At 35.4% G+C, this 27,002-nt stretch overlaps 1 protein-coding gene across 1 annotated transcript in view; it reads left to right on the plus strand.

The window, feature by feature from the left end:
• Positions 1-249: 249 nt before the first annotated feature.
• IKZF2 (IKAROS family zinc finger 2) overlaps positions 250-27,002 on the plus strand; it is a 144,580-nt gene continuing 117,827 nt past the window's right edge. The window contains exons 1-3 of the mRNA XM_080799527.1: positions 250-427; positions 1,919-1,967; positions 2,771-2,875. Of these exons, the coding sequence (XP_080655653.1) occupies positions 1,934-1,967; positions 2,771-2,875 (139 nt within the window). The 5' untranslated portion in view covers positions 250-427; positions 1,919-1,933. The remainder of the gene's footprint in view (positions 428-1,918; positions 1,968-2,770; positions 2,876-27,002) is intronic.

Here is a 27,002-nt window from a genome sequence, read left to right on the forward strand (position 1 = left end):
TCCTGAAAGTACGTGGTGCCATTCCTGAGTGACTTTTCCTACTAGACCATCCCAAAGGGACGAGGGGGAGGGGTAGAAGGAGGAGGAGGAGGAGGAGGAGGAGGAGGAGGAGAGGGGGGTGTTCCTTCTCTCTCATTTCTTGGTTTTGTTTATCAGCCGATCTGTTTGCAGGATTTGGGCTCGGAATGACCCACCTGTAAAGTGCTTTTCCTTCCTCCTCGCCTTGAACTCTGCAGGGGGCTTGGCTCGGAGGGGCAAGGGAGGGAAAGAGAGAAGGGGGAAACACAAAAAACTTCTTTCTTTCTCCCTCCGTTTATCTTCAGCCCGACATTGTCACCTCCTCTTTGAGGGGTTAGAAGAAGCTGAGATCTCCCGACAGAGCTGGAAATGGTGATGAATCTTTTTTAATCAAAGGACAATTTCTTTTGTATGTACATTTCGTTTCTCTTTCTCCTTTTCTTTTTCTTTCTTTCCTTTTCTGAGGGTTAATAACCATTTCATTGATGGGGCAGACTTCTTTCGCTTCTTCCTGACGTTTCTTTCTTTTTAATATGTGTGTGTTAAATGTGTACATTTTTAAAGAGATAAACTCATTTGTAAAATATCCGAAGAAACTGCCCCCCTTTTAAACTTTACGGATGCCTTTCTTGAAAGCCTTATGTAATCATAATTTGAAAGAATTTGATAACAGTACAGCAGGTTGAAATTTAAGTGCTATGTAGTGACTGAGTTGGGAATTTGATCTGATTATTCCATAAAGAAAGAAACAAAAGTTTTTTGGGGGGGTGGGGAGGGTGGTGGTGAAGGAGGGGAGGGGAGGGAGAAGGGAAGTGGTTTTGGAGACAAGAAGTGAAGCTGCCTGTTTTCCAGTAAGTAATGGAGAAATTCCAGGAGCCAGGGCTAAATATACTTGGCGATCAATACAGAAATGGCTCATTGTGAATAATTTAGCTGCTGGTGCAGTGAGAGTTTTGAAACTAAAGGCAAAAAGGACCAGGGCCAAAGGAAAAAAAAAAATAAGTAAAAATCTCCTCCGGACATGTCAATTCTTTAAACTTTTTCCTTCAAAGAATACAGTTAGCTTATCGATCTTTTCATTATGTGAAATCAAAGCTAGGGGGTGTCATCTCATACAATTTACTTTTGTTTCTGAGAATTAAGTTCTTGTTTTGTGTCATTGGTGCATGAAAATAACTCCCCAAACTTTAAAAAAGTGATCCCCTTCCTAAGAGCAAAAAGTTGATGAAATTTTAAAAATCAGAATGTATCTTGGTTTGGCATTTGTATCCAACCTTGATCTGGCAGGAAATTAAGGTTACATTGAACAGGTGCTTACACAGAACTTAGTGTAGGCTAAAATGTCAATACAAGTCTGGGAGTAGGGTGACTGCTGCAGAGACTTTCAAGACACACTGGGGCACTAAATTTTTGTTTTGTTTTGTTTTCTTATGTTTGTTTGTCCTCCCCCCTCCCTATTAGAACATGATGAACCAACTTGCAACAATTGTGAATAGAGCTATCTGTATACCAGGGAAGTCCTCAAACTGCAGTGTGATTGTGGGAAGTAGTGAATGGTAAAATACTTAAATCCCAGTGAAAGCTGGCACATTTGAGGTGTACCCTCACTATTTTTTCTTCAAGTGAATTCTGACTAAGAGAGTTATTCCTTTCTCGCTACAGCCCATCTCACAGCACACTTATCTTTCCTATCCTATCTCCAGCAGGAATCAGATCATTTGCAGAAAGAGTTCAGTGACTTGCAAATGAGCACATACAGTACACTGTAGTATGTTTCTTGGGCCCAGGTTGCAGGAGCAGCAACATGGGCTAACCGCTTGGAGCTTCAAATAAGTTAAGCATTTAATGGCAGATACTGAAAGGAATCATTGTGTTAAGGGTATCATCTTTTGTATTGCAGCACTGCACTTTGACTATGGAAACAGAGGCTATTGATGGCTATATAACGTGTAAGTATTCATTTTCATTAATTTGTTATTGGTAATAAAATTACATTTGTTACCTGCATTTTATTTCTGAATTACGTTTTCATCAGGAATTCTATACTCTTATTTTCTGTCTGTTCACAATTTCACCTTTAAATGAATTTGAGAAAGTAATAGCATAGAGCCAAAACGAAGGAAATACAGGAATATACCTAACTCTCTATTAATGTTAGTATGTTGGTCAGTAGTAAGTAGCTTAGCAGATCAACACTTTTGCACTGGAGTTTTTTCATTTACTTTACTCTCAGTTTAGAATAAGTCAGGTTACATATATGTCTACTAATATGGCGTGTACTGAATATTTACTACTCTGTAACCTAATTTTTCTGACACATAATGGGAAAGCTCCTGAAGTTGACTTTTTTTTTAGCTAACTTTCCTTTTAAACATCCAGCTCTCTGATAGAGTTTGGAAAATGCTCACTATAAATACTCTGTGCTTAATGGTTAAGTTAGATGTTAAAAGAAAACTTGTTTTTTCAACAGAAAAATACTTTAGATATCAACTCTTCTAATTGCCCTTATTTTACAGTTAAGATTATTGTGATAATCAAATTTTGTAATTTTGGGTTTTTTTGTGGGCTGTCATGGTTTTTCATTATTTCATTCATTTCCTATATATTTCTAAATTATAGTTCTTTTAAGGGGAAAATATGTAACATTAAAATTTCAAGGCCATGCATGCCTCTGCATGTATGAAGCAAAGTTGGTAAATAGATTTTATATGACAATGAACAGAGACCAAAAGATTTTATTTTGTGAAAGCAGGTGACAATGAGCTTTCACCTGAAAGGGAGCACTCCAATATGGCAATTGACCTCACCTCAAGCACACCCAATGGACAGCATGCCTCACCAGGTCACATGACAAGCAGTAAGTCTTCATTTTATGATTTTTTTTTTTCCTATTTCTCTAGCGACACACTTGAATTTGTTAGGTCTTTAGGGTCCTCTCCTATTGTGGTGTAGCTGCTGCCATAGATTTTGCTAAAGAAAGAACAACACAGATTTATTCCTATTCATTCTAGTATCATAAAACATGAGCCTGCTTACTAGTCTGACCTATCCCAAGGTGGCATTTGGGAGCTGGTGCTTACCTGTATCAGGTAAGAAATGTTAGACTTTGCTGGTTATTGTTTTGACTTGCCAGGTTTATGACTAGATTTGTTGTTGTTGTTGGATAAAAGAATATGGAAACAAGTCATTTCCAAAGGACTCTTCATAGGAAAAAAAAAAAAAAAGAAATAATTTTATATTGCCTTGGTACAAAGCTAATCCATCAGTGGTAGAGTTACAGTGTTACTTTTTTTTTTTTTTTTAAACTATGTGCAAATTTCTCCTCCAAAGCATTGGAAGTGAAGTGTAATTGAAAATTTATGGACCTGATTTAAATCTATTTCCTTAACAAAGTGAAAGCGTTTTGTTTTAGACTGTCCACAGAAGAGCTGTGAAAATTAGGAAGGATGTTTTTAACTTGCAGGAATAGACAAGTTTGGGCTACTATTTTTGAGAAAGAGTCATTCATTGATGTAGTAAACATTGTTTTTATGTAATAAAAGAGCAACTTATATGCTGTCCGTGACAGAAGACAAAGTACTTCATTAAGATTTTGTTTGGTTTTCTCTTAATTATAGTGTTTAGTTATTAAGTGCAAATGGTCTGTTACTCCTCTTCAAACATAATTTGAAATCTTGTGTTTCCCTTATACTTTTGTATGTGTTAGATTCTTGTCTAGAAAGGGCATCTGACCTCTATGTAAATATAACTTAATTTAAAAGTTTTCTCTTTGGGTGATCTGTGAAGGAAAGGCAGTTTCTTTCCTTTTTTTTTAAACAAAGATTTAAAAACTAAAGGAAACTGAATCAGCTGCTAAACTATGAACATATTCTCAAGTTAATTCTGATTACCCAGAAAGAACACATTTTCTTTCCATTTCCCTCTTAATAGTTCTCAAAACTTGAGCTTATTCTAAAGCTACTAGCTTTGTAAATAGTAAAGACTTCTGAAGTATAAGCAAAAGTATATAAAGTATTATTGAATACATTTTGTAGTTCATTAACGTTAAGTGGTTCTAGCTATTGACTTGAAGCTTTGATTGAACTATATGAATTTACTTATATAAAAGTTTTCTTTTTATTAATGGGAAGTATTTCCTAGGAGATTTCATTCTGGAAGTTGTTAAAATTCCTTTATCACATAGAAAGAAAAATTAATAGTGAGTGACTGAATGTATATTAAATTATAGTGTTAATCTCTTATGATGGATCTTGTAACATTAATTTATTTTTTGGCTAGTTGGCTATAATTTGACAAAAGTTATACTACTACTTCAGTGTAGGCAGTACAATTTTTATATTTTAACATTTAATGTTATTAGTTCCTTGTTAGAATAGATTTTTATTTCTCTGATAATTTTTGTTTCATTTCCTAAAGAGTAAAGATAGGCAGGAAAATTTCTCTTAGCTTAATATTTAGCTATCGGCTTGGAAACTTGAGAAACTTGGAATAATCATAGACTTTTAGCTATCATCCCCTAGCCACCACTAGAATATCAGCAGGAAAATGCTTGTTAATTGGCTCCTTTCCTTGTGAATTTGATTCTGGTTTTGCAAGTACTCTTCAAAAAAGCAGTTCACCCATTTATTTTAAGTAAACATCGCAGAGTGTGGGCATGATCAATTTGAACAAACAAGAGCTGTGCTTTTTCACATTTGAGCTTTTCTCACCCAACCAACAACAGTAAAATTACGTTTGGTAGAGTTTTGTTTTGTTTTGTTTTGTTTTTCCCCCAAACTTACTAGCCTGTGGCAATTCCATGTTGATACGGGTTTTGGCTAAGCTGCACGCGTTTTCGTGTTCTTTTCCGAAGAGTTGCAGGTGAAATATTTGGCTCTCACTTCAGAGCTGTCTGTTGCATCCTTTATGTAGCCTCTCTTTACAGTATCTAGGTTACCCACTTTGGTGTGAGATGGAGAAGATACCCATTTTTTCTTTCTGTTAGATCTAGGAGAATATCAGCATTTTAGATTGCCCTAGCAAATAGTTGTAAAGAGGGACTCTTGTCTCTTACTTAGAACAAGAGACCTAAAATCGGTTCACTCAAATGTTTTTCTGTAACTTGGAATAATTTCTATGTGTGTGTGTGGGGGGGGTGCTGTCAAAAATACTTGTGTCTGAGATGATTGGTTTTCCTAAACCCATTTAAATGCATTGTTGAACTTTATCAAATGAAAATAGCTTACTTATTTTCTGAAAAAAATTTTTTTAATATCTTCAAATATACTTCCTGAAGGGCTGTTGTGTCCAAAAACAGAATTGCGATTTTGATTGAAAGTATTCAAGCCAAAAGTAAATGGGAACACCTTTATGATAGAATAAGATAGCCTCCAGGGACGGCAAGGAGAGGACAAGACTGTAGGTGTAAGAGGGGAAAGTTATTTTAAAACAGCTTAGAAAAAAAAAATAAAAGAAGTAAAACTTTTGATTTTTTTTTTTTTTTTTTAATAAAGTAACATTCTGGCAGTTAAGTGTCACTAACCTGTGATAGCCCATTTATTTTGGTTTTAGGAAAGGGGTCAGTTTTACCACAAGGTCCAAGTCATTTGTTTGGGTTATTTGATGACTATCCTAAGAAGAAGAGTGTCTGTACAACTTGCTGCCAGCTATTGCATAAAAAATAATGACAGCCGCTATCATTATTTGACAGTGCTTTAGAAAAGAGCATCGGCGACTTGGGGAAAAACTAAAAAATGTTATAATGTCTCATAGCTTTTGGTTTTAAAATTTAGCGTGTAAGGTAAAATCTTAAAAAGTAAAGGGTAATACCGATCTTAACATTTTACAGTAACTACTTCCTGTGTTTTAGAATGAATTTTCTTGGAGAGCTTTAGACTTTTTATTATGGAATAAGATCCCTTTGATAAGAAGATGGGCAGTGTTGCCTGAGATCGTTAGTGTACATATTGAGTCTGCTGACAGTCTACGGTGTCAGGGATGACAGTATATGCCTTGATGGCTACTGGAAATACACAGTGTTAAGTGATTTTAAAAATAGACTCTGGAAGTTAAGAATCTGAGACAGAGAACTCAGACAGAACAATATAAAAATAATCCATATTGTATTTTGGCCCATTGGATGAGACTTACTTTGTGATTCCTTATGTTTCTAGGTTAGCTCAGTTCCAGTTCTTGCATTGTTGCTGTAGTATCGGTTTCAGACTGTTCTATCTATACATGCTGCTTGCTATTTTAAGAAATTCAGGTTCAGAAATTTATAATCAATCTTTATCTTCTACTTTTATAATGCCAATGAGTAAATTTTCGTTGGAGATAGTTAATGGGATGAAGATACATTGTGACACAAATTTTGTTGCTATTACTTTAAAAGTTTTTACATGGATCAACTTTCCAGTCAATACTATTCACCAGTTTGATGGCCAGGTGGCATGTATGGAATTGGAAGAAGTAGTAATTCTAGTTTTACAGGACTCTGACCAATAATCAGGTCAGGAAATCTAGTTTATTCTTTTCTGAGTGCTTCACATTCATTTTTTTTCTTAGCAAGTTTCCATTTTTAGAGCCTAGTGAAGCAGAAGTATATTATAATTTCCATTTTTCTTATGTGGAAATGGAGGTCTGAAGAGATCAGTTGGTCTTTTATGTCCCCTAACAGAAGGATGGAATTGTCAGGATTGGGACATAAAACTGTGATATTACCTTGTGGGTTAGTTAGATCACTTAACTGATATCTCTCTATAATGTCATTATCTCAGGGTGCCCACCATGTCCAATACTGACCCATGTTTTAGTGACAAAACTGTCTTCCAGAAGTAAAGGAGGGTTATTATTAGGGTGGAGTGATAGCAGATAATCTTGTTAAGTAGATGCTCTCTTGTACTTTTAAAAATATCATTTGTATTATGGGACTCACCAGCTTTTTGAATTGTCTTCTGTAGCTTAGTTTGGCAGTCACCCCTGGTTGCATTTCCATGGGATACACCCTAATATAACACCAGATGGGCTTGATATAAAAATTCACTATGCTTTGAATTGTACTTAGGTTTATGTGTATACCCAACATACATTTAGTTTTTACTTGTTGGGAAATTAAGAGAAAAGTTTGATTTGATTTCTTTACACTTATCAAAGGTAAATACCGTGGTTATGAACCAAAAGGAAAACAAAACAAAATTAAACTAAAGGAAATATGTGTGTGCAGGGAATTAACAGCAGAATTGCTATATTTTCCTTTGCCCCTCATTTCCCCCTCCTGGCATTTTTAGGCTACTTCAACATAAGAATGAAGTCCTGTCTTCAACAAACAAGGCAACTTACTGTAGAAGTGTTATCCTTATTGTCTCTGTCTTTGTCCAAATCTGTTTTCCCCACTGGAAGTACATTTTTTTTTTTTTTTTAAATATAACATGATTGGTTAGGTTCTTTTGGGAGTCTTCCTTCAAGCTGTAATGAATTGAGCTCTCTGGGTCCTATGCTCTTTTCTCCTAACTTTAAATATTGATAAATTTTGATCTTATGGTGTTCTGAAAGATCAATAGCAGGGCTGTAGTCATAAAATTAGGTAGAATGTGTTGTTTTTCTTTGATTTTTCCCTTTATATCTGTTTAGGTCCAATATATTTATTGATCTAGTAATATTTTCCTTTTGGAATTAATCAAGACTCAGAGTATCTATGCTTTGAGAGAGGTAAGGAGTATTTAGGATCTATAGATTCCTTACTATAAATGTTTAATCAGCAGTGGAGTGAGAAAAGGACAGGGAACATAATTTATTGAGTGTGTATAGGAAGTCCAGCACTATCTAGATGCATTCATGTTACTTCACTTAGTCTCCCCAACAGCTCTGTGAGGGAAGTAGTTACTCCATTTTTTTAAAAGATTTTATTTGTTTGTTTGTTTGTTTATTTTGGGGGGCAGGGAGCACAAGAGAGTGGGGAGAGAAGAGGGAGAGGGAGAACCCCAAGTGGACTCCAAGTTGATTGGGGAGTCCATACTCCATTTTATAATACAGAAAAATGAGGCACAGGAGCAACAGATTGTAAGTGGTTAAAAATATGGGCTTTGGAGTTATACAGGCTTGTCTTAGAATTCCTGCTTTGCCATCAACTTGCTGTGTGACCTTAGGCATGTTATTTCATGTCTCTGAGCTCCAATTTCCTCATCTGTAGAATAGGGCTAAGTCATACCTACTTCAGTGGACTGCTGTAAATGAAGTAATACACACCAAATACTGAGCACGGTTCCTGGTGCACGCTTAGATCCAGGAAAGAATCACTGCCGCTGTCACTCAGAGCAGTCAGGTTACTTTATCATCCATCAGTGACTCATAATAAAAAGACTTTGTTTTCAAATCTATTTCTGCTTGAAATTCAGATCTTTTGGTCTTTCCTTTTTACTATGTGGAACAGAGATAGGGATTTCTAATAATTTAGAGTAAAAATTAAAGGAAAGCCTTTCTGTTATTTAACATCTATGAAGATTTTGGTTAACAAAGAAGCGGAATTTGTCTGTATGTTAGAAATTCTTTTTATAGAGTTTCAGTGTTCCTGAGTATAGTTTTATGTTTTTGGTTGTATGTGAAGAAAATCATTGCTTATCTTTGGTGCTCCAAAGATACCAGTCATTAAGAATGGTAAAAGAAAAAGTTCACTTAATAGATAAACCTATTCATATCTGTAATCAATCCTTTCTTAGAAGGTCTGCAATCTCACTTGATGCTTTTGGTAGTACCATAAATTCTTATTTGATGGTATCTGATCACATTGCAAGCCTGATTGTGTTAATTGTACATTTTGGGGTAATTGATTTGTTTTAAATTTGAAGTAAGCTTAAAATATATAATTATCACTTCAAGCCGTTTCCCATGTTGCTGTATCATTTTAATTGATTAATTCAGCAAATTTATAGGCTACCTTTAATGTGTCAGGCACTGCAAGGCTAATCCAAAGGTGAGTAAGTACCCTGTCCTCCAGGAGCTCATGCTCTAATTTGAAAGACATTTAAGCAGGGCCTTATACTATGGTATGTTTAGTGTTCTGATTATTATGGGGATACAGTGGTACTAGTTCAGGAAATCCTCCTAGAAAGAGAGGCTGGTTGGGCTGAAACTTATTGAAGGAATAGAATTTAGGAGAGAAGTGGAGGGCTTTTTCATTATAAAGGACACATCCACAGTGGGAGCTGGGAAATAACACATATTCTGTGAAATAAAAGCAGGTTGGTTTTTCTAGAGTGTGAGGTTGGTGTCTAGGATTTGAGGCCAGAGATGACTCTGGACAATTAATCAGGGCAAGATAATGGAATATCTTGTATAAGAGAAAACTTGGATTTCATTTTCAAGGAAGCCAAGGGATTTAACAAAGCAGATGACTTCCGTCTTTTGATTGTCATGGGATCACACTGGCTATACTGCTGGGGAAAAAAGTTGTGGATGGGGACCTGTCTAGAGGCAGGAGTATTTTTTAACAGCTCTTGGAGTGGTTGAGGGAGGAGTTGTGAGAGCTAGTGGTAGTGGGGACAAAAAGGAAGAGAAGGATTTGGGAAATATTTCATAGCTCAAAGTGGATAGGACTTGGATAGTAGGGTTAAGGAGAGAAGGAAGTTCGTGATGATGATCCTTAGATTATTGGATAAAATGGTAGTAGGTTCCATCAGGGAGGATAGGGAATATTGGAGAGGTTTCCAGAAAAAGATTTACTTTAGTTTGATTCTGGATCCAGAGAGTCTGAATCACCTGTGGGATTTGGGAGAAGGTGGTGATCAGGCCTATGGACAGATTAGACTCAAGTGTGAATTTTCCAGTGAAATCTTTCTAGGTAGATTATGATTTGGTTACTTCGCTACTGTCTTTAACAATTGTGTAGTATTTCTAAAAAATTCTTCCCTAAGTAAGTCCCAACATTTGATCAGTGACTTTATTTTCCTTGTTGCCCCATTAAATCAAAATTCTGTATTGAAATGTAGGAGTATAAGTTTTAGTGACCTCTCTCTGCTTATTGGAGTCCTTTTATGCTAGTCTCAGATGTTGGATTAGTTGATATGATTGACTCACCGAATTTTGAACAAAATATACCAGCCCTTCTCTTTAAATTTTTGTGGCATATTTAATATCTTAACTTTTATGGTTATTTATTTTTAAAAAATCATAAAGCTAATGTATACCATGTGTTGCAGTGATTTTACTATAATGATTTGTCTTTATTCTATACCTATTTCTTTATAAATACATAATTTAAGATATATGAGGAATGATTTGTTATTTACATGCTGGTTAGTTCTGCCACATTAATAGCCAAGATACTTAATACTTTTGTCAGAGCTTTTTTGAAAATTTTAGGGTAAATGTACATACATGATATATATTATTTGAAAATGATTTAGTACCTACTTAATTTTTTTAAGCTTATAATACTGTGCCTGTTGGGGTAAAATTACCTAGAGTGTGATATAGTATGATATAAAAAACATCCTAATTAGTAAATTTATTATCTCAAAATATCTATTACAGAACTCCATCTTAAAAATGTAGGTGCTGATTACATAAGACACCATAGAATTCCAAGTGAATGTTAATGATAGAAGTACTTCATCTGAGATTTCCTGTATATGGAGATTCAGAACTCTCTAGAGAGATATTCTTCATCTTTCAATCATTGATCCGGCAAACATTTATTAAGGAGTTACTTTGTGTGATGCACTGCTAATGCTGGGACCTAAAAAGTATGTGAGGGTTTTTGTAGAGAAGGATGTTGTCTTTAGGGTCCAAATGAATCCATATTTTATTTGAGATATCAATAATCCTATTACATTTAGAAGCAAATAATTGTGGTATACTTACCATGAATTATATCAATTATAGATGAATGATTCCTTCTCACCTTTTACCACCAAGAGGTGTTCAAAAGTGTATAAATTTGAAGATGCACAATGAAACAGAGAGAAAAATGCAATAAGTTTCTAAGATAGGTTCCCACAGAATAACATTTCCCCAAGAAAAATTTTTATAGCGGTTCCTGGGTGGCTAGTCGGTTAATCCATTAAGTGTCTGCCTTCTGCTCAGGTCATGTCCTGGGATCCCACTGACAGTAGCAGCTGGAAGTCTGCTTCTCCCTCTCCCTATAGCTACTCCCCCTGCTTGTGCTATCTCTCTCACTCTCTCTTTGTCAGATAAATAAATAAAATCTTTTAAAAATTAAAAAAAAATTATAATGTAGGATTTGGCCATAAGCCTTGCAAGTTCTGAAACATGATTGGCCTCACACTTAGAGTGGATCCGTATCTCAGGATTGACTTACATTAAACAAGTTTACAAAATTGGTGTTTAAAATCAGGAGGCCAATTTTTGTCTATACCTTGATAAAAATGAAAAAACAAAAAACGGCAACCAACTAATAGAGAATCTGGATCACTCCACTTGGCTTGAGGAGATCATTTTGGGTGATCAGCAAAGGTCACTTGGTGAGCAAAGGATCTGAACAAAAGGAGTTATGTAATTCAAATGTTTAGTGGCGTCCCACTAAGAGAGCCTAATATACTCAGCATCACAATAGAGATAGCCTTGCCGTTGGTGTCATTATGGTTAAGTCCTTTGTAAGTCCTTTGTCTAATTCCTTCTCCCCTGGATGGACATGGATTTAGATTTCATGAATATATGTGCAGCCAAAATACTGGGAGTCATTTTTTCCCTTCAGGGTCCTTAGTTAAATCCTCTAGATTCGTCTTTAACTTACATTAATACATATAATCAGGTTACAACCAATTTTCTTCAGTGTTAATTTACATTCTTGCTTTAGATTTGTTAATTGTTGATTTTATAGCCTAACCCTATAAGAGCAACCTTATAATGCCTGTAAGGGTACCCCAACTACTATTACCATAAATTCAAACTTCTATTCAAAGAAGTGTTGATAGGTGATAGGGTTAGCAATTTAAGAGTTCTGAAAATTAGTTCTAAATGAAGATGGGAAATAGCACTGCCACCCAAGAAAGATACCTTAAGTTAGCTGGAGATCTAGAAGTGCTCCTCATTATAGGTCAAGAGAAACAAACACTACATCAGTTTCATGAAATCATTGAAGTAGTCTGACGATGGCAAATGAGATCTTATAGACAATTATAGTATTTTAGTTTAATAAGGAAGGTGATCTTAATTACTGAATGTGAATTTAAGAATATTTGTTGGGGTGCCTGGGTGACTTGTTTTAGCATCCGACTCTTGATTTCAGCTTGGGTCATGATCTCAGGGTCATGAGATTGAGCCCCAAATCCAGCTTAGACTCTGCACTGGGCGTGGAGCCTGCTTAAGATTCTCTCCCTCTACCTTCCCTCTACCCCATACAGCTTTACTTTGGGGCCACACATTGATTACAAAGAGGCTAATCAGGGGATTTTTTCAGATGTGAATCTTTGAGGAAAATGACCATGCCCTATCTATCTCTTCAGCCCCTGGTCATTATTTGTTGAATTAAGGAAATACTTATGATTATATTGCACATATGTATTTAAATAATGTGTTTCCAACCTATTTGAGGAAATTTGAAAACTTTAGTTTTTAGGTATTGAAATAATTCTGAAATCCTAACTTGTGATTTTTTCTGGGAATGCGTTGTTTTTAATCATGCCTCACTCAAAAAAAGGTTTTGTGATTTTCAGATTAGCCCCCCAAAAATGATTTCTGAGATTCTAAATAGCTTTTAAGTTTTCTGATTCTATACAGTCATGTTCAGTGGAATTAAGTGAATGTCAATGTTTCCATGAATATTTTACAGTCACCATCATCATCTTTGTTACTATCATCTTTAGATAGCACATTTAGAGTTTACAGATTGAATTCTACATACTTATAATTTTGAAATCCGTTCTCTATCACTTATTTAAAACTAATTTTAGTAGCAGGTACAAAATGAAATGCTTCAATTAACTTTTCTTATGCACTCCAGATATTTTGAGGAGCATATAATTAATCAGTGTAAAGTCACGTTCTAATAAATTAACATTCTGGGTGTCTACACCTTTGACATTTTTGTCATTGCTCTCTTATTATCATGGAAGTTATAGTTCTTATTACACCTGGCTGTGTCAACTCTACTTTCTCCTTACTAAGATATCTGTATGCAGGGCTTGGTCATATTCTGAAGTGCTAAGATGCCACATTGCTCTGCTTCCCTTGAATTAACTTAAAGAATTTCTGGTTGACTTCTAAAGAGGTTGTCATTTTTTCTACAACTACATGAAATATTTTCTGTCATGGTCATTTTCATAAAGATCCTTGTTTAAAAAAATAAATATTGTAACAAGTAAAACCTAGTCATTTTTAGGTATTGCTGTAAAATTCAAATACTTTAAAAACAGTGATTCAAATATAGTGTTTTGAAATATGAAATGAATTCTATTATAGTGCTGAATGTTCACAAAATATTTGAGAGCAGTAATAGATTTTGTTTGGACATAACTGAAAACTAGGGGAAAAAAAGTATTTTCTGTGTGTCTGCTGTTTTTAAATTCTCAAAATATGAATTACACAGCACTGTCTGTCTGAACTATGACACATTAATGACCTAATGACAGTTTTTGGATTCAGTATTTTGGAAACAAAACAAACAAAAAAGAAACACCCTTCTCTCCCCTCCCCTCGAAAAACCCCCACAATTTAAAGTGAATTATTTTTACAAAATTATTATTATAGTAAGGCTATTTGCATAAAATTTTTTAATGAATTTGAGTAGTTTTTGTTGGTTTCACAGTTTGAATACAATAGCTGGTAACAAATTTGAAGAGATAGTTATTTTTTCAGCAAATCAGAGAAGCTTAACTAAAAATTGCTTTCATACAACTATATGTACAAGAAAGTGCCATATGTATTTTAAAGACATATATGCCCTTGTGTGCACTCTTGTGTATGTGCATATGTGTGCATTGCAAAGAATAAGGACATGAAAGAAGTATCACACTGTTGATAGAGTTCACTTTGGAGTATGGGAGGGTAAACAGGGCATTTTATCATTTATCCCAAATAGTTCTGTTTTATTTGGATCTTTCACAAAGGATCTTTTACTTGCATAATTTTAACAAATGACAAACCCCCTAATTCAGTCAGACATCTTCTCAAAGAAATAAGGTCAGAAGCTTTTCTATAAAAGAGCTAGTCATAGCTCTGATCACATGGGTTTTATCCTTGAAATTTCAGAGATATTATAGAGTCATGAAAATGGATTACTGGCATTCATGATACATACTGAAGCCAGGGGTATTCTTGTATACAAATGGTGTCTGTAGACTCTTTGAATATTATTTTAAATTTAGTCTGGATAGAAGGTACTAATTGCTGTAATACAGTGGAATTTCCAGATAAAGTAAATACTCTGCATTTTTATATGAGTGATAGTCATTTATAGCAGGAGATACTGTAAATAGTGTATGTATCAGTGTACTTCTGGCAGTGGTAAAGAGACACAGCATTATGATACCAAAATAAATCTGAGTAGAGTGAGTTAAAACTTGTACCCTGTATATGATAATCAAGATTACTTTAAAAAGTGCCTTCGTCTCTTTTTCATGTTCATCAATTTAAAACTCCACTGAGTGTTGCTAATGTTTACATTAAATCTTTTAAGGATACACCGTTTTTTAGCAAGACAACTGTGGTTTATTGCTAATGGGAGTAGGACCTGTGAAAATAACTTGAGGCAAATGAATGGGAAGAGCAGAGGTGTGAAGTATAAAGGAACACAGAAGAGCTAATTCAAGAAGAAAGAAAATAAAATTGATAAATACAGGAGTGAGGGGCAAGCCACAAAACCCACTAGAGTTCCTAATCTACCAGAGAGAGGACTAGGGCAAGTGAAAAATAGGATCTTTCCCTCCTTTTTTTCTTCTTTCAGAAAGTGTAAATAAAGATCTGAATTTATAAGCTAATTAAAGACGCTACCTGTTTGAGTGATGAGAGATGTGGCAATGAGGTGAGAATGGTTTCTGGTAGAAGATAAATGATAAATACTGAGATTCAGTAGAAAGAAGTTTACTTCTTCGGATATCTGAGAAGCAGAGAGTTGATGATAGGGGCAGACTGTTAGAAGGACTGGAGAACTACGGGTTTCCGTCCAGGGAGATGGGCCGATGGGAGCAGTACGGAGGTTGGTAGAACGAGAATAGGTTGCTTGCTGTCCTAAACAGTGGTATTACTGATGGTCCTACTTCGGACTGATCTATTCCTTTTATCTTTTGCAGAAGTGATTGTGTAACACTCTGTGTGTGAGAGACACCTTAACTGGTTGTATTTCTGAATTATCACCAATGCAGTAAACTTTGCTCCTGTCCCTCAGCTGCGTTTTTACTTCACTTCAGTGGGCAAGGGTTTAGGGACTTGGGGAAAGCTGTAGTCCTATCAGAAACAGTAAGAACTTTCTCTGCTTTCTTTTTTTTTTTTTTTCCCCCTTGGGAGGTGGCAATGAAGAAGGAACTTGATATGGAGCAGATGAGATGGGGTTTTGCATCCAGTTTTTGTTCTCTGATCTGTTGTTTTTCCATTTTCCTCCTGAAGTATCTAAGACACAGCACTGAGTGTTTTAAAAGACTTTCTTAAGAGCATACTCTGTCGGAGATTTAGAATTCCCAGGTTGGCTTTTCCCCGCTGGAACACTCTTCTAAAATTAACCTTGTGATAATACTGCAGTAAAAATTTATCAGACATGAGATGAAGTTTACACATGTATTATTGTTGAATGAAAGGTTTGCTAAGCCCATAAATAATAAAAACAAGATCAGGGTATATGTTTAACTTGCTTAAGAAAACAAACTGTTCTTAAGCCTATTTTTTAAGCCTAAGTAACATTTTATTTTTAAGACACTTTATGCTATTTGAAATGCTTTCACATCTAACATACAATGTGCTCATTAAAACTTTAACTTAAATATTTATTTAAGCAGTCCCTGAGGAATTTGTTCTTCCTGGCAATACTTAAGCATTTTACTTGTCACTAGAAAAAAATAAGCATATATTTTTAAAAAAAATTACAGGATTGAATAAATTTTCTCCTTCCCCTTCCTCCGTAGTATAAAAATGAGCCCTGGTATTATATGTCAAATCTGTGACCCCTAGTCAGATATTTCATCTCCCAGCATCTCAGTTTATAAAACAGGGGTGCTAATATCTGCCTTGTCAGAGAGTGGTGAGCTTTAGAAAGAATATAGATAAAGTCTCCAGAATGGTGACTAGCACGTCGAAGTAAACCAGAATGGTAGCTATTATTTTATTGTTAGAGAAAAAAAGTGTAAGAAAAAAAACTTGAATCAAGTAACTGAGAAGTAGATCCCACAAACATGTTATATTAAAGTCTTCTAGAAAGGACATGCTGTGAGATCCCTTTTAATCAACAACTGTAATAATAGTTAAAAAAAAAAGAGGAGTGAAAAGCATTGCCTATAAAACACAAGATATCTACATCACTGACTAGATATTTTTGTTCTTCATCTGTCTGAGTGCTGTCAGATAGTCCTTGTTTCCAAAAGAAATGTGTGTGCAGATATGAGGCAATTATTAATTCTGTTGTATTCAAATCAATTACTAAAGAAATGAAACTAAAATTACCTAATTAAAGCGAGTCACAAATAAACCTGCTCTGTTTGTGAGGATTATAATTGAAATGGTAATTACGCAGTAGTGATGTCTTTCATTTGTGTGAGGATGGCAGTTCAGAAGGACTTGACTGTAGGGTGTGTCTCCTTCTTGACCTGGCCCAGAGTGATCTTTTAGCAGGGATTTGTTTACTTGTTTACTAACGTGTTGGTGAATTCCCAATATGGTTCTGTAATTTCATGAATTCCATACTCATGGTGCTGTGTGTCCTACATCAGAATGCATTGTTCTGTTGTATATTTGGAATTCTCAACTATGTATCATGCCCTAGTCTGATCCATTTTTTCCCCTTTAATTGTGTGGACAATCAAGGAGGAAAGTGGATATTCTTTTTAAAAGATTTTGTAGCAGAGTATGTATAAACCGGCCACTCATAGGTCATTTGGTTAAAAGGCGCAGAAATCTTTGTAAATCCCAATGAGATCATTTAAAGATACACAATTTGCTTTTCATGTCCAAGTTTAACTTTTCTTGGGTCAGGGTTACTACTAGCACAGCGACAGTACAATCACTCTTTCAAGCCAAATGACCCTTATTATCCAAAAGTAATTTCTTCTTTAAAAACAAGGAAGCCTTTATCACTTCCTATCTTGTTTTACCGAGACTCCCTTACCGGTGTTCATCTTATCTCCTCTGTGTGACTGGAAACTCCTTGAGGGCAGGGGAAATGACATAATCTCTGCAGCCCAAGGATAGCAGACGGAGATGAACGGGTTTGAATTTATATTAGCTGTGTTGTGTGTTAGCCTTCACTCCCTCATTTGTAAATGAGGGAAAATTGATACTTGTCTCTTGGGGTTATTGTGAAGATTAGTAAAATGACTTTAGTTAAAGCTTTTATCATACTGCCCTAACACATTTAGAGAAATAATTCAAGAAATATCAGTTACTCTTTTCTATAGAAGTGAGCTAGCACAGTGTCTTACACATAGTAGTCTCTCAATTAAGAAAGTTGTCTGTTAATTTTTAGATACATTTGAAGTTAATAGGTGTGGCTTATCTGACTGGATACATTAGAAACATATCTCAGTTATTCCTGTAAGTTATTACTCAGATTGACCCCCACAGGTTTGGTCACTTCAGCACTGTGTGTGCTGTGGATACCAGAGACGAAATCACCCAGCTAGTCTTTTTACCCACAAAGCAGTTTTAAAATAAATGGTCTAAAGTTAGCACTAGCTTAGACTCTTTCTTCTCAACACATTCAGGCAGAATACTGCAGAATACTACATTGGACTAAAAGTTTCAAGTACTTAGAAGTTTCACATGGCTTCATAAAAATACATCTTTTCAGGCCAATGTCACGATCTCTAGAATATAGAGATAGGTTTTATAAAAGACTTTAAAAGATCTGTACAGAATGTATATATATATATATATATATATATATATATATAAAGAATTGAAATTCACCCCAAGACATTTTGGTTATTTGTTGGCATTATTTAGAAAGTCTGTAGTTATAAAGTTATTATTACTATTATTATTTTGAAGATTTCTAATCTTCATGATCTAAGATCTTCCAAATCATAAACATGTCCATTTACTAGACACATGTGAAAATGGGATATCATATTGCTGTTGTTTCAATGAACTCTTATCCAGTAGCTCAGTCCCAAAGATCATTTAAAAACTTACCAATCAAATGACTCTTCCTTGAAACTGTACATAGTTCTGCTTATGCTAGATTGTGAGGCCAAACTTCAATTTTCTTAGTATTAATTATCACATTTGTTGATGTGTATGATGTATAATAACAGTACCTAGGATCAGTTATGCAATCTTTACAAGAGTTTTTTTTTTTTCTTCCAGTTTTTATCTGAATCCTTTCATGAAATCCTGTTTTAATGTGTCCAAGAAATTTTAGATGAACAATGGCTATCTAGTTTTGGCAAATTTGTTTGTAATCATTCCTGTAGCTACAAGAATTAAGGCAGTATATTTAATAGCCTGGAGAATACTAAATCTCCATATTTACATTGTAAAAGATTATCTTCTTGTCTTTTTATTACTTCTCTACCTTTGAGTTTACTTATTTTTTAAGTTACAACAAAATTGTATATTATTTGGAAGCTCGTGAAATGTAATTCTCTTGACATAAGATTCTGTAAAATAAGTCCATTATATTTAACTGGCACATATAGGAAAACAGTGTACTTAATCCTAACTAAAATGAAAGTTCTTGTATTTATATAGTAGCAATTTAATGATAACAGGTTATCTGCATTTTTATGCTGGGAAGGAACCTTTGGTGGTAATCAATCTGTGATTTTCTATTCGCCATTTTTTTCCGCTTTGTTTTGTGAGTGGTTGGATTTAAATTAAATTGCTGTGAAATATTTTTAGCTGCTAGCAAGTTTGTTTTTAATCAGTTAATGAGCATTGTTACCTACTTGGGTGGCTCTTTGGGATGGTGGCAAACTTCACTCCTCCAAATGGTTCCTTTTCAAGTGTGGAGTTCATGGATATTTTGGATGTTAATATATTTTCAGGATCATGTATCTGGATGGATACAATGCTGGCAATTGATGTCTATTCATGGTATTTATCACTTTATAATAGTGTTTTATTATTTTAAAATGCTCTCACGCTTTGAATTCTGTGTTTTTACTTCTCTGTTGCCTATGAGACCTTAGGCTTAGAAATTAGTATTTATTATCAAGTTTCTACTTTTATCATGTGCTTTGATTTTCTAGGTTACTGGCTATTGAGTTAAAGGAAATGATCCAGTTAGTTGAAATCAAAAAGCTAGAAGCTTTGGGTAGAAATGTGAGAAGTATGTACTGCCTCTAAGAGAACAATGTAGAGAAGGAATGGCTTCATTAGAAGTGGCATAATCAGTGGCTGCCAATTACTCAGTGAACAGGAAACATCTGGTGCTCACCTTCATCTCGCAGCCCTTATATCTCCATCTGCCAGTCCTCGTCTCTTAGTTTATTTCTTTAGATACTGATGATGCTTTGGCTTTCAAATCTGTATGTGGTATTGTTCCTTTACTCAAACTGTAAGTCCGGTCCCTCAGAAAACATTGGCTCCACATCTAAAAGTACATCCTGAATGTACATAATTCTCACCATGTTCATTTCGACGACTTTGGTCTGAGCTACCATCATTTATCAATTTCCTAAGCCTAAGATGCTGCAAAAACTTTTATCTGGCCTTCCTGCTTCCATTCCTTCTCTGTTCCCCATAATCTACCAAATAGGCAGAATTGGACTTTCTAAAACCTAAATCAGATTATAGCAATCCATTGCTTTAAACACAAAAGTTTCCACTGAGAGTAGACTAAAATTAAAATTCCTTCCAAAGTCTACAAGATCCTAAAGGTTGTGGTCCCTGCCTCCATCACTGAACCCCTCTGCCTTCATTCTTCCTGTTCACAAAACCTTCAGAATATCCTCTGTCTTTCTTCTTGGGCATGGCAAATTCATTCCTTCGAGGCTCTTTGTATTTACTGTTCTTTTTGTTTGGAATACTCGTCCTTCATCACTTTGGGTGAAAGCCTCCTTCTTTTCTTTTCTCAATTCAACTGTTTCCTCCACCCCAGGTAAGTAAGCCCCTCATAGTCATTCTATGACATTACTCTATTTTGTTGTCTTTGCTATATTTACTTAGTCTCTGAAATTATCTAATTTATTTGTTTGTCTCTTCTCCCAACACAGACTTGTGTAGCATTTGTACAGGTTACCCACATAGCCACAGCAGAGTCAGGAACATAGTAGATGACAAATGTGGGCTCAAAGGCCAATTGAATTCCAATCCTTTGCCTTCCATAAATAGAATTCTGTGTGTGTGTGTGTGTGTATGTGTGCACATGCACACCTGTATAGTAAAAACAGTATTTTATATTGAGACACCCATTCTAAAGCCTGTATTTTAGAAATCTGTGTATTGAGGCCCCTGGTCACCTGGGGAGAGAATAGTAGAACATTGAATTAACCTTGTCTTCTGGCTTTTTTGGCTTGGTGTTCCTTACATAAGACATTCATTCCTTCTTTTTATTCATTTATTTGCTCCATTTAAAGCAAATATTGGGTACCTGTCTGCTCTGGAACATAGCAGTCCCTGTGGCTGCAGCTTTTCTTATACTTTGAGGTGAGATCCAGTGGAAGTGGTTAAGAGTACTGACTTTCAAGTTACATAGACTTGGGTTTGACTCCTGGCTCTCTGCTTCTTTAAAGTTAAGCCTTAGGAATTGCTGATATTTGATTGTTTTTCAACTGTGTGACCTTGGGAATATTCTTTGGATTTTCTACATTCACTTACCTCACTTTCAAATAATAGATTTTAAGGTTTTACCTTAAGAAGTTAAACCTTTTATAAGGTTTTAAGAAATAAATACAATAACTTATATAAAGCATTTAGCTATTTTCTGGCACAATTAATTGTTATTATTTGTAGATTATAAATATTTATGTATGGTTTTTATACTTATAATTTTATACTTATAAGACATGGTTCATACGCTGTATTACTCGAAATATAAGGAATGTCAACTCAGCCTCAAGTTATTTCTTGCCTTCTAGAGAATAAGTTTATTTTTCTGACCTGATTGTTATGGTATTTATGTGTACATATATTTATTATTTATTTATTTATTTTAGAAAGAATGAGAGAGCACAAGCACACATGAGTGGCGGGGGGGCGCAGAGGGAGAAGGAGAGAATCTTTTTTTTTTTTTTTTTAAAGATTTTATTTATTTATTTGACAGAGATCACAAGTAGGCAGAGAGGCAGGCAGAGAGAGAGGGGGAAGCAGGCTCCCCGCTGAGCAGAGAGCCCGACGTGGGGCTCTATCCCAGGACCCCAGGATCACGACCTGAGCCAAAGGCAGAGGCTTTAACCCACTGAGCCACCCAGGCACCCCAGGAGAAGGAGAGAATCTTAAGCAGACTCCCCACTAAGCCTGGAACCCAACACGGGGCTTCATCTTAACAACCCCAAGATCATGACCTGAACTGAAATCAAGAGTCAGGTGCTTAACCCACTGAGCCACCCAGGCACCCCTTGATTATTATAACATTTAGAATATTTTCCATTAAACAACCAAGAAGTTTGACGTCTATAAATTTCACTGTTTCACAAATCAATTGTGGTGTTTCATAAATTTATTTTATAATGGTAACTTTATTTTTTTCTATTTGATTTTACATTATATTTAATAGTATTTTAATTATTATGGTTGATTATCATGGTGATTTAATAGTCTCTGAGTACTTAGGAAAGGGAATGCTTTATAATAACAATCAAATCTCATTTCTTTAGTTCCTAGGTTGCTTTGGATATACATGTTTTGGTTGTTGTTATTTGAGTGGAAAAATCATGTTATAATTTTTTAGAAAATGAAATTGATGTATCTACCCAAAAGTTCTGATGATAGATTAGAATCTAGAGAGAAAATGGAAACAAATATATTATTGAGTCCAAATTACCTTTATTTGGGTTGGATTAACTGCCTTCGTTCTATGGCTGTATGTGCATAATATAGATCAATAAGGTGTTAAGAATGGGATTAACTATCTGGAAGGAAATGGTGTTATCTAAACCCTACAGCTGGAAAATATGAGAATTAGAAACTTAATTGATTAATAATAGATCATGTCATTATCCAATGATTAAAGACTTCTGGGTAGAACTGACATGGTGAGGGTTTTCTTTTTGGAAAATAATATCTTAATTGTAATGGTTTTCCACTTGGCATTTAGTAAAAATGCAATTCACTGAGAACACATTTATGGTGTAGAAAGAGATCTAACCTCTGTAGCTTAGTGGTTTAGTGCCTCTGATGCAGAGTTGGGGAGAGGTTTAAAATTAGGATATAAAATCAGAACAGCATGACTTTAGCTAATGTACTGTTTGCCCTTGACCCCTTCTCCACAACTTGCTAGTAATGATAGGTGTTTGACAAGTGTAACTGCCTTATGCCCATTTTATTTACAGTTTTCATAGCTAATGAATAATAAGAAAAAAAGTCCACCAGGACCTGATTGTTTACCTCGCTAATAGCAATTTACAGATGGTACATACTGTGGCTGTTACAAACTATGTCCTATAATAGCATTTGATGTAAGTAGCTGCTCACCATTCTGTATTGTGGTTGGAGCTGGATAAATAGAAAATTGGTCATTTCCCGGCAGATAGCAGTAAGTTTCAATTCAGTCAGAATGCTGTATGTACTGTGATAGGTTTATAATTATTACCTAAAGATTGATGGTCTTTTGGTGAGTGTAAATTTGTGCAGCTGTAATCCATTAAGAAATCAATAATCATTCCATTCTGATGTGTAGTTCCTACTCACTGTTATAAATGTGTAGCCAGAGCTGAAACCAATCCCCCCCTTTTTTTGAAATTATAGTTGACACTATTGGAAATGAGGGCATTATTACAACATTTTTTTCTTCAATCAGATTCCTTTTCCTTTGCTTGTGCTCTCTTGCCCCCTATGGCTGTTTATTTTCTTAACATTAAAAAAATTCTTTAGACCTCTTTACTGTTTCTGTCTTCATCTTTTACTTAGTTGTTTAATGGCAAATTGCTTATATATTTAAAGTACCTTAGTGTTTCTTTCTGTAATATGAAGGTCACTTACTACCAAATCTACATGATCAGAAAAGTGGTAGGTTCTTCCTTTTAAAATAAATTTTAACCAAGAAGTTCTGATATTCTCATAAAAAACAAGTTTAGTTTTTAACTTGCACCTGCTAAGCATTGTGCTAGATGCTTTGGGGGGAAGGAAGGATTGGGACAACATTGACCCTGCTATCGGAAAAGCGTATATTTTAGAGAAAGGGACTCAAATCAGCACAAATAACATAAGGATGTGAAGAAAGAAGGAAGGTGGTGGAGGAAATGTCAGCTCTGAAACCATCCATTACGTAAGTTCCGAACTGGAACTTTGGTGTTAGGGTATGATAGTGCTAGGGATGATAGGGTGTGGGTAGTGAGCTTCATCCCACAGGGGATGTGGCCAGTGTTACCAAATTCTGCCATGATCGGGCTGAAGAGTAGTCTACATAAAGATTCTAAAGAAAAGTGATACAGGAATGTAGTGTAAAATTAAAACAGTGAAGAAAGACATAAAATGAAAAGTAAAGGCCCTACTGCCTTGGTAATCCCCATCCCTAGTTTCTGAATTGTCTTTCCATAATTTTTTCATATATTCGTTCTAGCATGTTCAGTACAGTGGTAGTTCAGCTGGAATATAGATCACCATGTCTCTATGTATTTTTTCATTTAATACAAGTAAGATTACACTGTGCCTACTGACTTAGGACTTGATTTTTCATTTAGGGGTTGGTTTCTTTTTTTATACCAACACTTTGTTCTTGAGTGCGTGTAATTCTGTTATACACCAAGGATACACTGTGATTTATTTAGCTAGTCCTTCACTGATGATCATTTCTTTTGTTTCTAGGTTTTTGATCTTACATACAGTGTCATTGTGACTCTCCTTGTCCATGTATTCACCTTTACATACATCCTTACGCTAATTTGGCTGTAGATTTGCTATGTCAGGGAATCTGTGGAGTGACCATTTTGGTGGACAAAGTGTGGTCAAAGTGCCTTTTGAAAAGATCACCAGTTCACACTACAAGTAGCTTGTGAGTCTCTGTTTTGTCGTTCTTCACAACATTGCATTTCACTATCGATTTTGGTTAGTCTGATGGGGAAAAATAGTAGGTAAGGATGTTTGAGATTTCTTAGTCATGGTTACTAAACATTATTTCATATATTTATTGGTGGGGATATCTGTGTCTAATTTTTGTCCCCAAGGCTCATTTCCATTTTAGCATGCAGGGAAATTATAATTAAAAGCTCTAATAAGAACTTTGAGAAAGGAAGAAAAAAGTTTTATTTTGGGGCTCGTGTTTTGAGGCAGATTTGATGAAAGAATGTCTATCATTTGATGTTGTAAAACTTCAGAATGTTGAATACACTATAGTGGAAGACGTAGATTTTGTTTCACCGGTTGGTTCATCTTGGCCCATCCTGTAAGAAATCCATCCAAGGTATTTAGCACAGCACTTCAGTAAAGTTCAGAGGTTAATGAAACTTCGTTATATGATGAAACCTGGCTATCCATTTAGCAGCAGTTATTTTGAGAGGAAAGAATGTGTATCTAAAAAGTAGAAGGAGGAAACAATCTAAAAGGCAATCTGTGGAATGGGAGAAGATATTGCAAAGGACATATCTGGTTAAGGATTAGTATCTGGAATATATAAAGAGATTATAAAATTGAACACCCAGAAAACAAATAATCCAGTTAAAAAATGGGCAGAAGACATGAATAGACATTTTTCCAAAGAAGACACACAGATGGCTAACACACATATGAAAAGATGCTCAACATCACTCATCATCAGGGAAATCCAAATCAAAGCTATCATGAGATATCACCTCACACCCGTCAGAGAGGCTCAAATTAACAGCACAGGAAACAACAGGTGTTGCTGAAGATGTGGAGAAAGGGGAACCCTCTTAACCCTGTTGGTGGGAAGGCAAACGGGTGCAGCCACTCTGGAAAACTGTATGGCGTTTCCCCAAAAAGCTTAAAGTAGAATTACTCTATGATCCAGCAATTGCGCTACTAGGTATTTACCCAGAGGGTACAAAAAATACTTTAACAGGATACATGCACCTTAATATTTATAGCAGCATTATTAACAATAGCCAAATTAGGGAAAGAACTGAAATCAATTGAAGAATGGATAAAGAAGTGGCACATACACACATACACATACACACCAACATACAGTGGACTATTACTCTGCTATCAAAAAGAACGAAATCTTGTCATTTGCAATGGCGTGGATGGAGTTAGTGTGATGCTAAGCAAAACAAGTTAGAGAAACAAATACTGTAGGATTTCACTCATATGTGGAATTTAGGAAACAAAACAAATGAACATGGAGAGAGGCAAACCAAGAAATGGGCTCTTAACTACAGAGAACAAACTGATGGTTACCACAGGGGAGGTGGGTGGGAGCATGGGTTAAATAGGTGATGGGGATGAAGGAGTGCGCTTGTGATGGATGTTGTATGTAAGTGATTAATCACTAAATTCTACACCTGAAACTCCAAGTAAAAACTTGGAGGGGGGAAAAAAAGGCAGAAGTAGCAAGCAAAGAATACAGAAATAAAAATAAGGTTTTACTTAAAAATTATTTGATTAACTGTGACATTTAAGATGCTAGGTGAGATATAAGGGGATAAGAAGGGGATAAGTGTAGGAGCCAGTTTCTCCTTTCCTATTTCAAGACTGGTGGAGATCTCTGAGCCTTTCAGTCGATAAGCAATTTGAATTGCCTAGAAGCTCAGAGGCTAAGTCTAATCTTGAAAAATACTGGAGTCTAGTCCTCTTTGTTTTCTCGTACACTTTTCTGGAAACTCCTGGGTTTAGACTTGCCCTATGATTTACTCACATGGGGAACTGAAATATACTGAGAGCTGAGAAGATTTATTACATGACAAATATGTTTTCCATGAGCAATTATGTATCCAACTTTGTTTTCTGGTTTTGTAGCTCCTACTCTGTCCTAAGAACTAGATTGTTGTGGCCTGCTACAGAATGTGCTAGAGGTCACCAGCACCTGGGGTTGTTCTTTAATTCAAAGAGAATATTAAGGTAGAGCAAACTTGTACCTCTTTCCCTTTCTCTCTTCCCTGGAATGGTGGTGTGAGGAGGACATAGCTGATTCAACCTCTGCTTTTTGCCTACAAAATCACATTTAAAAATAGCAGGCTTCCAAGTTTTCTACTGGGGCTACTGTGTGTGTGTGTGTGTACCCACGCCATTCATCTCACCACTGAAAATAACCCTGATGAATCAAACACTTACTTGGAAGTGACCCCAGGGGTCGTTTAGAACAACTTTCTAAACAAAGCAAGAATATCCTTGACAGCATGCCTGACAGGTGGTCTCTGGGATTTTGTTTGACTCCTTCCAGTGCTAGAGGAAGGAAGCTTACTGTTGCATTGTTGATCGGCTCTAATTCTTAGAAAGTTCTTTCTTATATTGAGTTCTCGTCTGCCTCTCTGGAATGTCACTGCTTTTTACAAAGACAGAAACTAAGGATCTAAAGGGAATTTTAGATGCTTTGTTCTATATTAGTGCTTGTAAGCTAGGTTTTCATGTAAGTTTTTAGAGTTTTGCATTGACCCTTATATTTGAAAGACTATCAGGATTTCTTCTGAGGAATAATGCCACAGGGGTAATACTTAACATAAATGCCCTGCCTTTCCATTTTCGCCCAAACAGCTACAAGTAGACTGTCTTTAAGAATGGCTAAATAACAAACAAACAAACAAACAAAAACCCCCAAAATCCCTGGTTCTATTTTCAATAATTTCCAT

The sequence above is a fragment of the Martes martes genome (genome assembly GCF_963455335.1).
Source record: "Martes martes genome assembly, chromosome: 3".
Taxonomy (NCBI): domain Eukaryota; kingdom Metazoa; phylum Chordata; class Mammalia; order Carnivora; family Mustelidae; genus Martes; species Martes martes.